This window comes from Buteo buteo, chromosome 7 (assembly GCF_964188355.1).
Source record: "Buteo buteo chromosome 7, bButBut1.hap1.1, whole genome shotgun sequence".
NCBI classification, from domain to species: Eukaryota; Metazoa; Chordata; class Aves; order Accipitriformes; family Accipitridae; genus Buteo; species Buteo buteo.
In genome coordinates this window covers 35576444-35593929 of record NC_134177.1, presented here as the reverse complement: position 1 = coordinate 35593929, position 17486 = coordinate 35576444, and the positions used below count along the sequence as shown (strand labels likewise).

At 41.9% G+C, this 17486-nt stretch overlaps 1 protein-coding gene across 13 annotated transcripts in view; it reads right to left on the bottom strand.

Moving 5' to 3' along the window:
- LOC142032964 (S-adenosyl-L-methionine-dependent tRNA 4-demethylwyosine synthase TYW1-like) overlaps positions 1–17486 on the bottom strand; it is a 111138-nt gene that overhangs the window by 86765 nt on the left and 6887 nt on the right. For all 13 annotated transcript variants that reach the window (XR_012651049.1, XR_012651050.1, XR_012651051.1 and 10 more), the window contains exon 8: positions 3294–3420. Coding sequence is in view for 6 of the 13 variants with exons in the window: in XM_075032427.1 (XP_074888528.1) it covers positions 3294–3420 (127 nt within the window). In the remaining 7 variants the exon portion in view is untranslated. The remainder of the gene's footprint in view (positions 1–3293; positions 3421–17486) is intronic.

Below are 17486 nucleotides of genomic sequence, written 5' to 3'. Positions count from 1 at the left end.
ATGGTTAGCAACCTAAACAGAGCACAGGTCTTTGCACTATTGCTGTACTTATTTTACAGCAGCAGGAAAATGATAGTCAATATTTTGTACTCGTAAAATAAGCACAGCTGATACAGGGGACACTGAAGGAACCACCATGGATTCACAATGGCTTTTTTTACAGTCACCTTTCCTTTTAACACAGCAGCTTGAGACACCCTCAAAAGCTAAAGAAGGATTTAACTGTACTTCCTGAAAAATCAGGAGCTCTGGAAAGGCAAACTTCACCATATACAAAATCCTCCTGGTACCCAGGCCAAGCAAAAAACCTTTCAGCCCAGCAGGGATTGTTTCAAGAATCTACAAGCAACTGCAGAAAGCAAACGCAAACATGTTAGGCTGTGTCTACTGATCACCACAGGAAACATTAATATGAAAAGTTTGCTTTTATTTTCAGTTTATTTCTACCTAAACAGGTGAAATTACTAAAGCATTAACACAGCAAAATGGTACCACTGAAAATAGAACACAGCTAAATACTTCAACTGTCAGCCTCTCTCCCACAATATTTGTCACTTGGAGGCACTAAATAGTTTGCACTGTATTTGTATTTTATGCAAGACTGAACACTGATGGAAAAGGAATCAGAGTTTTCTCACCATACAAGAATGGCCACAACTTTAAAAAGCAACTACTACAGAGCATCTTTTATAAAGTTATTTGCAACCAGGCAACTACAAGGGCTAACACCTATACAAGCCAATAAGTGAGGCTATATTTAGCTGAAATTCAACACCAGTGCCCAAATAAAACCATTGTTTAAGCAATATTCAGTTTGCCTACAGTAGAGTAAATTTGTCTGAAGGTGAAGCAAAATAAAAAGAGTGAACATTACAATAGTCTGAAGAGATGCTATTCAAAGGCAAACTTCTGTTATGCAACTACAATTTAAAGGAACAGCTTTCTCCTGAATCACTAGTACTGGTTCTTCCTTCTCTTGAGCTAATTATGCCCTCAGGGATAATCTTGAAAAGACACTAAACCTACAGCAAAAGCAACCAGTTGTTGTGAAATTAGATTATCTTTTGACTACATTGCACTTGTTATTTTGGGGGGAATGGTGCTGAGGGAAGGAGAGAGTTGTTTAATTTTTATAACCACATAAGCCTGTCTTGATGTGTTATTTGCAGAAAAAAACAACATTATATGACATGTGAAAAACGAAAGGCAGCTTCTCTTCACTGTTGAGTGACCATTAAAGAATTAGGTGAGCAGCAGAGGAAAGGAGAGGAGGGTTGTGCCAGCAAGAAGCAGTTGTAAACTGTCAGGATACAGACACAATAGTTTTAAGTCTTTGGAACTGCCGATTTATGTAAGATGTTACCAGTTGATCCAATGCTGGCACTATCCTGAATGTCAAAGGAAGGGAGAAATAAATACCTACTTATCTGGATAATGAATTCCTGCCCCTGCAACATCGCAAGGAAGTCCAAGTTCTCTGTGGAGCTTGTCTTTGTGTCAAAAAAATTATGGTAGAAAGATGGCCTTCCCTCCAGCACTGCTTTCATTTTCCAAATGACCACTTTTTATATACCATTAGAAAAGCGCAGTTTCATTCACTCCCCAAAATTGAAGAAATACAGACTGGGTCAGAAAGTGAGCCAGTGTGAAACACTCCTGTGGCTACCACAGCACAACGCAGAGCCAGCAGAGCCCTGCACTACAGAAAAGACAGGGCAGCGTGCTAAAAACCACCCACTACTCCCCTCTCAGAAGTCAGTACCACAAGCAGCCTCCACAGCCCATCTAGGGTTCCTGTGTCCCAAAGCAAAAACAGATGTCTGGGGGACTTCACCCTTCCATGGAGTGAGTAGCCCCTTTCACCTCTCAAACCAGGGGACTTGCAGCAGACAAGCGTGCTTACCTCCCTGCTGTCCATTTCTAGACAGCCATGTCTCCAGCAGCCCACTCCCACAGGCCTGCTAGCCAAATCCACCAGTCCCCTAAACTTTCTTGCAGGCAGATAGAACAACTAGACTTCTGGATCACACACAGACAGTAGTAACTAATTAAATGAATAAATAAAAATAAGAGGCTATAACAGTGCTTCAGCTGCTTTGCAGCATGCTGCAGTGTAACTGCCACCACATTACAGCCTTCAGAATTTAAGCTGAAAAGATGTATTGAACCACCCTCCTACAATCCAGCAGCAGCACCACTATGGACATGAAGAGAAGGCAAAGTCACTGCCACTCCTTGCTAAGCCTTTGCTTTATTCTTTCAGACTATGAATTTAAACACTGGCTTTTAACTTTATAACTGTGCTAAGGTTAATGAAAAAAACCAATGACCAAACATGTCAGATACTTGATGGGCAGAACGCAAAACCAGTCACCTACAAAAGCTCGGCCCGAAGAACATTTGAGAACCTGGAGAGCAAAGGCTGAGATCCCACAGCTGCTGGATTCACACAGGACATGGGTAAAACTTCAGAGTCCAGCTCTTTAGCAAAGTACCTCCACTGCAGTAACCAGAAGTATGTTCTCAGAAGCATCAGGAGAGATACTATTATTTAGCAAGCAAGAAAACTGAGCATTCTCTCATCCTAAGAGATAAAAGAAATTAGACTGAACTCCCTTTAGTCTCCAACTGAGCAGCATAGGAAAGCTCACACCACCCTTCTGGCTCTGTCACTCAGAACTGAGGCTTCTGAACCACAGGGCTGTCAGTCCAGCTCTTCTCGTGCCTGTCCTTTGTTTTAAAAAAGGTGTCAAGTTCATTAAAACTGTTCTCTACAGCTCATAGGAGCTCTACTGATCTAATCATCTAGTGGATTGTTAGAGTTAGTTTGAACTACTTCCATTTCTGGAAATAAAGTTTCAGCAACAAAATCAGAGTTTGAAACTGAAATAAAAGCAGAGGACTAAGATAGAAAACAGAGATGCAAAGCTGATCTTTAAATATTCTTTGAAAAACCTACACTCTAGGAGCTAGAGGCATGTGGGACTATCATCTTCTCTCTCAAGCTGCCTTAGCAGATACATTAAACCCTGTGAACTCTGATACACTCTCCACACATTACAGCATGCATCATGCTGAGATGCATCCCCCAGCTTTAGATTCTTCCTCTGCAAACAATTAGGTACAAACAGCCCCTGCCTAATCTCTGTCCTGCTTTTGGTTAGAGCCTAGCATGACTGAGGGTCCAGAACAATATTTTTAACAAACAACACCATCTTCCACTTGCTCTATTAGAAGTCTACCACCAAGACCTCAAAGCCTGGTCCCACCATCTGGTCTTTGCCGATCCTCACCTTGTTTTGTGAGCGCTTCTCTCAGAGCCGGGGTTATCATCTCCCTCTTTTCACCTTCCTCCTTCCTCCCAGCATTCTTGTGAGTCAAGCTCGTTCCAGTATCTCCTTCCGCAAGCTCACGTTCTCTCTGTTTAAAAACAGTGAATTACAGTCATTTAGATTCAAGCACCATGTTTTAAACACTGTGGCACAGTTCAGCCACAAACCTGCTAAACTTAAAACTGACACAGGTGTCCACACATGAATTCTTGAATTCATGTAGTCCTGCATTTTATCCCATCAGACTCTGACCCTTCAGTAATTTAGGACAGTAAATTTGAAAAGAAAAAACCTGCAACACACTGTATTTGTTCTAACACAGCAATAAAATTCTCTAGGAGATTTTAAGAAACAAGGTGTTTGAATCTCATCTGAAGAGTGATATGGACTCCAGGATTTAAGCCCAAGTGTTTCATGATTGCACAATAACCTCATCTCTGCTGAATGCAAACTGGAGGGAACAAACCATTTTGTGCCTGACACACAATTGCCTGGAGTGACAAGCAGCTATTGTCCCAATTATTTGGGACAGGTCAGGGAAGAAAGCCACATCACTACAATGACTTAGCTCAGGAGTTTACAGAGTAGAAGTTGTGCTCTCCACAAGTCACCTAAGAAGGCAGCCATGCGCATCCCCAAAATTCAGCGATCACCAAAGGCCCTGCAAGAAAAGGCTGTTCCTCCCTGCCCCACAGCCAACTCCAGACACATGAACTCCAACATACCACCCAAGTTTGGCTTCCAGCAGACCCTGGTTTATAGACACAGTTAAGCCCTTGGAGCTCACTTAAAACCAAATGCAGGAGTATCATACGTTAGCATAAAGTTACAAGCAGAAGAAGCAAACTCTAGCACGCAAGAAATCATGAATCCCCTGCTGTATAAGTGTCACTTCTGAGACTTTACAGGTAGTTATTGTTTCATGTCTGCACAAAGAAGCATGAAAGTGTAAATAATTACTTTGATATTTCATGCAACTTGTAATCTGTCAGTCCTTTATGGCTTTTTTGAAATATTAAAGGAGTTGTGGATAAACAACAAACAAAAACCAACAGAGGACATTTTGTTTTCACAAAACTGAGGCTATTTCACATCCAAACCTCTTTTGTGCCAAAGACATCAAGAAGCTCATACAAGTGCTCCCAGTTTGAGTCTACCCACCGTTAACATCACTAAGGAAACCAGTGCTCTTGACTTGCCAAACCATGTTTTTCACAAACAGTGAAAGTAATCTAGCTGTTCCTAGACACAGACAGATTTCTTTTGTACCTGAGCAAAACTTCAGAAAATAAAAGGTGTCTCAGAAGAAAAATAAAATAAAATTAAAAATTAAAAAAAAAACAAAAAAAACAAAACCGCACACACCAAAAAAAACCCAAACCAAAAACCAAAACACACACAGACTCAGAGCTTCAAGGACAAAACAGAGTCCATAATAAGCACTTGAGAAGTGAATAAGAAAGGAAAACATTTAGGGACAGAGGTTATTACCTTTCCTACTCATTTTGAATAAAACTTCACTCACACTTTCAGGGAGGTTGTGCAGGAAGGTATTATCTAGTGACCAGTAACACAAAGTGGTCCTTACTGAAGGAGAAAGCTGTTTCCATTTTCTACTTCCTTTCACTCAGTTTGCTGAGTTTTTAGGCAGGATTTCACTGGTTTCTACAACACATCAAAACTTCCCTGAAAGGCTAGCTCTATTAAGTACTTGTCATTTGTTGGGTTTAAAAGCTCTTTTCTTGAGACTTCATTTATCAGCGTGATGCTTCAACAGTAAAATATTCATATTACTGGAAAAGCCTCATGCATAAGGAAGGAAGGAGATAAAATCTTCATCTTTTAACTATCAAGTCTTAAATAAAGAGCTTCTCCTCCCACAAGCTATCATTTAACCCAGAACTAGGCCCAGCCATCCACTTAAAAAGGAAAGGCACTATCTTAGCACAGATTTGTTAGCTACTCAAAGCAAAATGCTACACGGGATTTACAAGTGGACACGTCCTGGCTTGTCTGCTCTACAATCTCATCCCAGGTTAATTCTCCCAGAAGAACTAAATATGCATTATGGAGCACATAATAATATTAAAAATGCAGCTACTGACTTAAGGATAAATGAGACATCCCATCCAAGACACCCTTCAGATACAGAAAAAGTCTTTCTGAATTTAAAGGTTTTGCTTTTCTACCTGCCTGTTACTGCGATATCTGAGAAAAGCACCTAAACATAAGAACAAGTAAAATTGCCTTACTGGCAGGGCAGAAACACATTTCAATAACCATTTTTCCCCTCACAGAGATGATAATATTTTCCCCCCCTCATCCTGATATGAAAGCCTGTAAACAAAATAATCATTTGTTTTTCTTTGAATTGCAATACCTGACTTGTTCGGTTTGGCAAGTGGCTGACTTCAGATATTTCTTGCGGGAAATGGAATTCACAGCCCTGGGAGTTTTACTTATTTGCTTAATAAACCTGTCATATCTATTATTTAGGGTTTGAGTGGAGAGAACAAAGTTAACTTCACACAGAGCAAACTTCTCAAGTTCTGGTGATTTAGCAGAAAGCCCTGTAGTAAATCCAAGGCAAATTACTGTCTTTCCATAACAAATCAAGCAAGCAGTGACAAAAGCCAGCTTTTCATGCCCTTGAAATAGTTCACTGCTGAAAAACTGAAGAGTCATCCTCTGGTCTGTGTTCACAAATGAGAACCCACAGATGAGAAAACCTAGGGATACGCTCCAATTCCTTGGTGCCTCAAGGCTCAGCACAGCTCCTGCTGCAGCCTGCTGGAGGCTTTTTTTTTTTTTGTTACTGCCACTGAAGCTGACCTGAATAAAAGCAATTGAGCCTCAGGTGTAAGGACTGATGATGACCTCCTCTACAGGTGAAGGCAAAAAAAAAAAATCTCTTCCCTTTTACCACCATACAGGCAGAGGCAGCAAATACTTTACGGACAGGCAGAAGCCCATTTTTGACAGGTCAAGAGCAGAAGGTATCTGAAACAGGACAGACACAAGCAAGGACCTCAGCATTTCCTGCCAAAGTAGAGGTGCACCTGCCCCTCTGACAAATCACAGTTCAAGTGTTTCAAATTATTTCCTGCAAACATGCCTATCAAACTCATCCACAGCCACATCCACATATGACCAACAGGACACTACCACTTCTACTCCTCTTTGGAGTGCTCTCTCCAGGATGTCAAGGTGCCTGATATCTCCCTGTGTTTTCAATTTTATTACATCGAATGCTCTTCAAACTAACATGGCAGGGGTGAGAAAAATACAGGAAGAGACCTAAATTCCATGCAAAGAAGTACTCCCTAAATTAACTTAATTTAGCATTTTTAGCCTCATGGCTCTACTTATTGATGTGCTATGGCTGAAAAAAAAAAAAAACAAGTTCCCTGAGAAGTTTTTACTCCTGGAAGGAAAATTACACCCATAAATATCCCAATTTTGACTAAACTTCTTTCCTACTTAACATCCCAGTGGTCAAACAAGAGGGAACCCCCGGCCCTATCATGATTTACAGCCTCATCCATCATAAGGCTCCAGGATCTTTTAACAAATGAAAGGCACAAACATTAAGAAAACAGTAATACATCAGGAGCTGGAGCCAGGACTAACAGAACCAGTGCTAAAGGAAAACGTTGGCAAGGCTATCAGGAAAAGACTGCCTGCAGCCAGAAATTTTAGTAAAACTTTCCCAGGGGAGTCGTTAAATGAAGTATTAAAGTTTATGAATTATATGAAGAGTTAAAGTTCACACCAAGCGAAGCTCTGGAAGCAATACTCTAGCAGCAAGAGGACAGCTAGAAAAGCTGACAACTTTTTCCCTAGTTCAGGCTCATCTGTCAGTGGCATCATAGACAAGAACCACATGGGGGGTTTCTGAAAGTTGATTAGACATTAGGCTGCCCACAGGAACAGCACTCATTTCCTTACAAAGCAGCCTTCCTGCAAGACTAAAACACATGGAAAAAGAACAGGACAGGGAGCAGACTTCCACAAAGATACTCTTAAACACAACAGAAGAGGAACAGAAGACTGCTAGTGTACTGTGGGGACCTTCCTACTCCAGGTACAAAGCTCCGGCTGTCACAACCCAACCGTGACAAATGGAGACAGAACTGCAATTTGCTCAGTCCATGGATGAAACACGGTGCCAATCTCACTGTGACATGGGATACTCTAACTGCTGTCAGTCACCAATAAAAATGGCTTTGAGCATTTAAAAGTGAGCACAAAAATGAATACTGGAAACTTGGATTGAGTAATCGGTGAACCAGCGAACACCTCAACAGCAAGAAAATCTTATTAAAAATAGCTACTAGAGTCTACATAATCACAGGCTACATATCCACTCCATACATCGTTGCTCAGTTAAGCACAAAAGCCTGAACTGAAGCAAAAAGCAGACAAGGGTTGAAAGCATGACAGCTGAGAGATGAGGAACTTGGCAATCCATTACCTTGCCATGACTGAAATAGGAGGTGGCTTGATGAAAAGCAAAAATATTTTTTCAACATGTGTCCCTAAAATGGGAAAAGCCCCTGAGAAGTTCTGACTGATACCAACAAAAAAACCCCAAAACACAACAAAAAAACCCCGCACAACAACAAAAAAAAACCCACCAAAAAACACCACACCAAACCCAACCCAACCCACCAAAATAAACCACCAAACCTCAGAAGCAACATTTTTTTTTCTCCTGGAATAGAAACCTTTGTGAATTTTCAATAACGAACTAGAAGGAAGTCTCCATCCACATCTACCTTACTATGCTGTAGAATAACAGAAGGTCCCTCCCTGAGGCAGCAGGTACTAGCTGCCATCCAAGGAAAGGATGCTACTGAAACAGACCTGCAGCTCAGCCGCCCTGTGGGAATCTTGCATTTTCTTTTGTTTGAAAAGTCAATGATGAGATTTTTGGACATACAGAACAGCGTTTTAAAACCCAAACTCATGCAGACAAGTAATGACAGAAGACTTATGCTGCTACCCAACTGAATCAGTCTGAAAGGGCACTGCACCATCATCTGTGAAATGCAGAAGGATAAATATCCCACCAACGCCCATTTTCTTGTAGGTTGAACATTGGCCAGAATCCTCAAGGACAAAAAAATTCCCAGAACACAACTCAAAAAAAAAAAAAAAAAAAAAAAAAAAAATCTATCTGCAGGGCTACAGAGGGGTTTAAGATTGCTTCACTGAGCTATAACATCACTGCTCTGCTGTAGGGAAGGTTTTTACAAGGTGTCATTAAACCACAACTCCATTTCACATATTGTTGCATGATTCTGTCAACATTTGTTTGATTTGGGAAACTTGCTTGGACACACCATAAAGAAGACTGATTTTCAAAGGAAACAAAAGAATCAAAACTAAAAAGGCATCTGTCTCTACCCAAAAGTGACTAGCTTGTATTTGAAAATTGGGCTGTATATTCACATTTTTATTCCTTTCTTCTGTGCTACAATAATCACAACTAAAATCCAGGTAACACGATTTAACAAACAAGAGTCCTGAAATGCCTAGCCTAAAACCAGCAAGATCTTCCACTTCAGTCCATTCTGCTTTCTCACACACAGAGCACGCAGCACACATGCTTTCACAACATCTTGCCATATTTTGTAGATTATTTTTTTTTTAAATGGCTCTGTAAAAGACCTCCACTCCATCACTTCTTTCTTTTCCTTGCAGTTCAGGACTAAAAGGGCATTTCATTTCAACACCAATCTTTCAAGTGGTCAAAACACCACACACATATTTAAAAAAAGAAAGTGCAATGAATTTTGATTCTGCAATCATCTGTTATGTTTGAAGAAGCCTCCAGCCAATCTAAGCTAATACCAGCTAGAGGTGTATTTCCTAGTAGCAATATCTGTTGTGGAAAATCCAGCCCTTGTAAGCAATGAAGCTGGCTGGACTGCAGATTGCTATTTTATATTAGAAACCCTGAATGCCTTCCACAGGAAGGAGGGCATCCAGTCCACACTAGCACACTGACATAAGTCAGACACCAGGGAGCAGCACCCAGTTCTCCTAACTGCCTTAGTTTTCACTGGTCTTCAGAATTCTTGCAATGCAGGAAAGCATCTAACCATAAAATGTTAATAGAGGTTATGAAACACCAAGAAAACCATCAGGCAGAGAGACACTTTTCCTAGGACTGTAAGAGTCCCAAGCACAACTCCCCACTTGGGTTAGTCTTCCCAGGAAGACCATTTTGTCAAAGACTACATGCAAGCTCATAATCAGCAGAAGTCAGTGCTAACTGGAGAGCAGCATGGGAAAGTCCCTATTTGCACTTTCTCCACCTGTCTCCTCCCCAAGTAAGAGCTGCATACAAGTCTTCCAAGCACCCAAATTAACAGTTTTGGTCTGTAGCCCATTCAATGATATGCATCAACCAGCTTTTCAGAATTATTAGATGAGAAGCCATGAGATTATCATAAGAATACATTATTAAAGTCAGAAGGAAATTGCTTGGTTGTAGAAACCATAATCAATCTTCATTGACTGTAAGATAATGTAAACTAGGCAATTAAGAAAACAGACCAAGACAGATATCCAGGAGCCCTGCAGAGCACCCCTCAAGACCCAAAGCCCCACTTTCCAAAATTACAGGCCAAAGAAGAGTCGGGAATGACTTGGTGCTTTATCCTCTCAAGAGGGACACAGCACAGTTCCATGCACACAACCGCACAAGCTGCTCTTCCAGCAAAGCCTTGTGCTTCACACCTGGGTCTCTTCTGCACGCTTGTTCACAGTAGATGACATGTAACAGCACTCCTCTTTTAAAGACTACCAACCTGTTGTTCTTTCAGTAGTGCTGATCATCACAGGGACCCAGCCCAAATGAGCTGGGTTAGAATGACCCCACGCACAGGGATCACTTGCTAGCACAGATACAGACCCAGACTGCCTTGCTGTGAACCACTAGCACAAAGGATCCAGCCATGCCAGTGGCAAAAAGGAAGATCATTTCCTCATGCAAAAGCTTAACTGCACTATTACAAGAAAAATCCACAGCATGGTTTGGCACACGTGTAAGTACTCTGTGTAACACAAAAACAGTTTAATGCCACATTATAGTGTCCAGCTCCATCTGCAGAGCTGGATAATGCTACTTCCGTCCTCTTATGCCACGCTTTTCTATTGAGCAAGCTTTTAGGAGAGGCTCCATCTCGTCTGCATATCCACACCACCTAGCAAAATGCAATCCCCATCTCATACCAAGTCTCTGCAACCAAGAGCAAAAGAGGGATGTTGGAATACCAGCTCTGACGTGAACATGGAAAGGTAGATACTTTGCCTGCTTTGGCAGCCCAAGTATCAGCAAAGGAAGTAAAATCGTTGCTCATCTCATAACAGGAAAGAAAAAGCAGCTCTCACTGTCTGTAGTTAGTGCTACCCTTCACACAGAGGGGCAGGACACTGAACAAGATAAGGATGTATGCTTTTGCAGTTGAGAACCACTTACAAACTACGCTGACCACTGGGCAGTCACAGTAAATAAGCATGTTTGATGGGAGACTGTGTGTGGACAGGCTTACTGCCAGCTGCACTGCTGAATGACCAGGCTGCAGGGTTTATCTAGCAGAACATGGACACATTTACTGTACCTCGCAATACCTTATTCAAACAACATATTTATTTGGCAACAGATGCTGTGCTCCCACAGGACATCCTTGTGCTACTCTCTCCTTGGAAACAGCAATGACATCAACAGGCCAATTCCTGCATGCTTCTCCCAGTAATTACCATCAGCAGATAATTACTCTGTGCATTGATTTGTGGACTTCTGTCAACTGTGTTATTTGACTGGCAAGAACCTTAAAAAATGCACAGGAAAAAAACACCCGAGAAAAACAGCACAAAGTTCATGAAAAATGGTAAGCAGATGGGCTGGAGTGCTGCAGGCTAAGCCCTGATCATCTCCAACAACAGATGTGGTCAAGAAAAGGTTGCAAATAAAGAAGCAGCCTAGCACTCAGGGAATTCAGACTTCCAGAATTTTTTATAACTCTCAGCTCTGCTTCACTACCCATTTACTAAGTTACAACAGACTAAAGAACAGCAAGGGATATGGGAACTACCACCCAGGGCAAACATAAAGAGGTTTCATTCATAGATCTCAAAGCCCTTTACAAAGGCTTGTCAAGGAAGCCAGTATCATTATCACATGTCAGAGACAGAACGTCCAGCCAGAGGTTACCTTTAAAGTAATTTTTTCTTTTTTTTTTTTTCCCTCTTTTTCATTGGGCACTCCCAAGTCTTACATAGCAAAGGCACACCTCAAGATCTCTTGTAATGTTGTTTATGAATTGTAATTCTTTTCAATGGTCAAGGTTTAGAGATGAAAGATTTGAACACAGGAAAGGGGAAGGGTGAAGTGTCCCTGTGACAAATCCAGATTTTAAAGCTGGAAGTAGTCCCCAAGCAGTTAAATGATATTTCTTAAAGCTTACTTTAAAATGTAGGATCACACTGAATTCTAAGCCAGAGCAACAGAGGTCAAAATCTAGCCCAGAGACCGAGCTGTTGCAGATAAGAGCACATTTTTCCTATAGGAATCTTTCACCCATTTTAAGTTAGAGAAAGTTTTTGGAGAGCTCTAAATGTTCACATCACTTTTAGCTGTTTCTAAATCTGACAGTGAAGTACCCCAGCCTTATTCAATTCAGTTAAAATATGGCTAACAATTCTTGCATACTCTAAAAAGTTTCTGCCTGCAACACAAAGTTGTGTACAATGCTTTGTCTGTAAGCCTTATACCTTAAATACCTTAACACTCACTGCCCCATTTTCAAATAAAACTCCAACCAACTTCATGAAAAGTTGCTTCACCCAGTGTCAGCAAGGTTTTGCCTTCCATAGTAGTCATATGCTCACAAAGGGCTCTTAAGAAACATTGCAAGTGGTGTGATTTACAATCCCAGTAATGGTAAATGGCTGACATAGGATGACTTTTTAGGGAAGAGTGCCAAAGCAGATCAGGAAACCTCCCCTGTGGCAAATGGACATAGAAGTAAACTGAAACTTCTTGAACATGCTCTCTGGGACATATTTTGTTTCCTATCAACTCAGTCTCGGTTTTGCTCTCTCACACACATCTCTCCTCTGTATTTACTTTGCAAATGTGACTACTAGCATCATTAAACTTTGTTTTAGAAAACAAGAACATTAATCTCAAAATTATGTCAACAAAATATGCCCATTTGATTACCTCCCAACCCATCAAAAAAAAATTAGGATATTATTATTAATATTACTCATGCCTGCAGTTTATAAATATGAAGGTTAATAAAGCCATTTCATTCCCTGGGAACAAGTCTAGATTGATCTGTCTTTCTAGTTTATCACAAACTCCCAGCTGTGGGAGATAATCTACATTAAGAAATGGTGTCCCTATGATTAATAGCAGTCTTGCAGGCCACAAACATACCCATTAGATTTCACATTTTATCTGATAAATACATTTCAGGGGAGTAACTTTGGAGGACAGGAAAAGCATGCCACAACTGTAAAACTTAAAAGTTCACTTAGTTATTAAATCCACTAAGAACTGCCACTGCCTTCTGCTGCTGCATAAAAGCAATTTGGAGAACAGGCCCAGGTTCTCAGCCTAAAACCCAGCAGCTGGAAGGGTAGTAAATGCAGAGATAAACCCAAACCTTAACCCATCTAGCTGTGCATCATCCAGCCACACCTGGCACCACAGCCTTGGATCATCAGGCACCTGAGAGAAGCAGCCTCAGAGCTGACAGCCTCAGACCTCCCCAGCCCTCCTTCAGGCCATGGTCATATTACGCAGTGTGGGACTTTCATGCCTAGTAATTCCCTTCATGAAAGCATAGGCATTATCTGTACTGACATAAAGGTTTGATTCCAGTTCAGGACCCTAATAAGCATCACCTGCAACTTTATCACCCACAGCAAGTTCCAAAAATTTAATTACTCAGAAAACAAAGGGCTGGATTTTAGGAGCTACGAAGTAGTCATCACCACATAATATGAGATTTGGTAAACAAAGTGTGGAATTTACCTTTGTATCAGCCATCATTTTACATATTTGAACGATTTCCTGTTGCCACCCAGCCTTGTGCCAATTTTTGCCCTCAGATTCAGTATGCAGAAGGCACAATCACCTTGAACTGTGTACCTTTACCCTCAGAAGCTCTTTAAAAATCCATCTCTCTTCCAAGGGAGAGTATGTAATAGCTACAACTCTACCAGGAAGAGAGGTTTTGGCATTCACCTTGAACTCCTGAATCCATCTGCCTGATCCAAATGCCTGCAAGAATTGAGTACCTGTCTCAAGCCCTTTGACAATACTTTGTAAAGTGCAATGAAGCTACAGCACATAGGGGAAAAAAAAAGGCTGCAAAACAAAACTCAGCCTTGATTTCATCAAGTCAAGCAACTGGAGATGGATGCAAAATTAAATTAAGATCACCTGCAGAGATGTGAGCAAACATTTATTAGACACACTCACCTCCACAGCCTCACTCTGTCATCCCATAAAAGGCAGGACAAGGAATTATGACTATCTGTGACTGCACATCTGTCTTATCTGCTAGTGATTCTCACAGGAGGCAACACATGCCTGCAAAAGAGATCAAAACTGAACCCTAAAACGTTTCAAATTAACTATGCTGCACAAGGCAGAACCTGCTGTTCTACCTCCGATATGCAGAGGAGTTAATACACAACACTGACAACCACAAAGCACATGCTGAAAACTGTTAGGCATATTTCAAATACAAGTAACTCTGCATACGAAGAACTGTCTGTGATAAAACCCTGAAATACACAACTTTTCTTCAAACTTGCTAGCTTGTATATGGATAGTTCAGATACAAAACCCCAAAGAACTTGCATGTGTCGGTAAGGATTACTGCAACACAACAGATTACATCAGCGTAAAACAAAAGCATCAGACTAATTTTACACAGTTCACCATTCCACGACAGAAAAAAATGGCTAAAGGGACAATGCAACTCATCTGAAAAAGAAAACTTCTCATTGCGCAAACTCATAGCCACTAAAGTGACAATGTGACTTAAACCAAAATGCACTGGATTTAAACAACTAAATCTCCCCACCTGGGAGCATGAGACTCTGATCATGATAAATTACTTTCATAAACACAGATCATCCTGCTCTTTCATATCAAGTCTTCAGCATTTATTTTCGTTATAGTATATAACTGCACCTGCGGGATCATTTTACAATTCAAGTGTTTGCATAAACCTGTTGCAAGTCAATGCGCACATTCCCCAGGAGATTCACCACCAAGATAAAGTCATTCTTTCTTGCAGCTAATAACAGGGGTAGCCATCAGTTCAGGCTCCCTCATGAAATATTTACATAGCTATATCCTGCCATCACTCTGGAAACGACACCCCCATTCAAGAAAGCTGAGAATTTATACTGAAGTTACTGCTGAGGGCCCTCTCTCCATTACCTGCTCTGGTTACAGAAGTATGAAACCAGAAACATAGTTTGCAGCTAGGCAGATCAACCATGCAGAACAGAAATAAAGGGGCCAATAATGAGAACTACATCATTTAAGGTTTCAAAATTAATCCAAAAACCTGGGACATGACTACAGCAGCACAGTTCAGTGGCATCAGTGACAAAGAAAGGCTGATCCACAGTTTTAGGGCCTCCTATCTCATCAGCTGACAACAGCTCACATCCAAAAGGGCCAGGACGCTTCAATCCACAGTATAATTCCAGTCCAGATCCACACCGACACTTGCACTCTCAGGATTTAACCATTTGCAGAGGCAAGAGGGCAGCGTTCAGCTGTCACGGCAGAACAACTGTTTGCCATCTCCTCCAAGGAGAAGGCAGCAGATCAAAACCTGCAGCTTACAACTCCAGATGAGCATCTGTGCTCAGACAGAAGCAGAGCCACAAGAACCTGATCTACACAGAGATACTTACACTTCTGTAGTAACTTGTATGGACAACATACAGGCCTTACATTACTCAAGAAAAGCAACGAGAAAGCTAAGGAGAAAGTAGTTAATTGTTTGAATTGTGCATCAGCCAGTCATAGACAGCAATGAATTTTCACTGCCTATGTATAAAACCATACCTCGCTGACTTCAGCCATGCTCACTACCAGGACAATGAGCACAAGAAGCTAAGAGCAGGAAGTATTTTATTGCTGTGCTCACTTTTTATTCATAAACTGGACTATGATACGTGGTTTTCCTGGTTTACAACACTATTTGATCGTGGTGTTGCCATATTTTGTCAGTCAATGAAAATTCAAAGCCTAATTTTTCATAAAACTGCTGGACGACACCACCTCCCTTCCGTGGTCTAAATCATCTCCCAGGGCATGCTGCTCAGAAAACAGTTCCCTTTTTGTCAGTGACCTCTAGTGGTGAGCACATGCAGGAGAGGCAAAAGAGGACCACTTCACAGCACGGTTACACGGGGAGAACAATTAATCCTTTCTCCCTCCAAAGGAATACCAAACGGTTCATCCACCCTTCTCTTGCAAGCTGCAGTGCACAGGTCCATACAAGCTCAGGGACAGGAGCTCTCACACAGCAGTCTGCCTTGCCCCCAACTCAGTGGGGCTACTCTCCTAACAGAGTTTGTTACAAGCAGCAGGAAGTATTTTACCTCCTTCCCCCTCCCTAAGGTGAGGAACAGAGATCCCCATGCTTCTCTTGTAACCTTCTCCCCTCCTAAGCATGAAGCCTTCTGTGATCCAAGGCCTGGCTTGCTGTAGCCCAGCAGTGTCATCTCAGCTCAGACTACTGAGGAAATTCTTAAGTTTTGGGAAAGAGCTGTGAGAAGTCCACATCACAGAGGCATGCAAGATAAGGAAGGTGTAATTACAGACGGAAGTAGGTTTGTTGAGAGAGGGATGGATAGCAGGTGTCACAAGGAAAGACACCACCAGGGAAAGATCACTAAGGGGGAAACAAGAGTCAGCAGACAGCAACACAGTATATCACAGGTCCATCCTGGGGCCAATCCTTCCCATCCCGACTGCCAACTGCTCGGCCAGCAAAGAATGTGGGGAGCACAATAAGGCTTAGCCTAGTGTCCTGGGTTCAGCTGGGATAGAGTTAATTTTTTACAGGAACCTGGGAGGTGGGGGGCATAGCCGGGGCAGCTGACCTGAACTAGCCAAGGAGCTATTCCATACCATGTGACATCATGCTCAGTATATATATATGGAGCGGGCTGGGGGGTGGTCTCTTCTTTCGGTGGGGGAAGTGGTGGAGCATCGGGTCCCGGGTGGTGAGCAGTTGCACTGTGCATCACTCTTGTTGTATACTCGCTCATTAGTACCGTTGTTGTTGTTGTAATTCCTTTGTGTTGTCCCAGTAAACTGCCTTTATCTCAACCCTCGAGGTTCCAGGTTTTTTTTTTTCCTTTCCTCTCCTCCTTCTTCCCCCCCATCCCACCGGAGGGGGGCGGGAGGAGTGAGCGAGCGGCCTCGTGGTTCTTTGTTACCAGCTGGGCTGAAACCAGGACACCTAGTAGCTATTTATATCCTCACTCCTTTTTGTGTGCTAATCAAATAAATGAGTTTGATATATCCTGTTTGCAGACTGAAGACAGAAAAAGAAACATGAACAGAACCACACAGGAACAGACATAGTTAACACCCTGAAACGAAGCAGGAATTACGATTGTCTCTGACAGGCTCAGCACAGGTCAGATCAAGCTCACTGGCTTGCTCTGCAAGCATAGCACCTCATCTTAGGGCAGCAGCGAGCAAGACAGAGAAGGTCTTGCAGCAGCGTGTTACTACTTCACATGCAGCTTTGCTCCCCGTCATGACATACCAGCACACACGCTTGCGTTTCAGCTGACATACCCACAGGCAGATACAGTAACAGGATTTGTGTTTAGACACTGGACTGTGAATCACAGTGGCAGAGATGTACATTCAGATCTGAATGTTAGCTGTGGAAGTGATTTTTCCTCAGACTGAAAATAACAGGTTACCACTGCAGCATTTGGTTGGTGAACAAGCTGCAGTTGGCCGGTAACTATATCCAACACACCTCCAAGTATGTTCTTTTTTGTGACAGGTTCTCAAATAGCTCCTATTTTACTCTCTTTTTAACTAGATCCTATAAATTCAAATCCAGCAGGTAATATTTT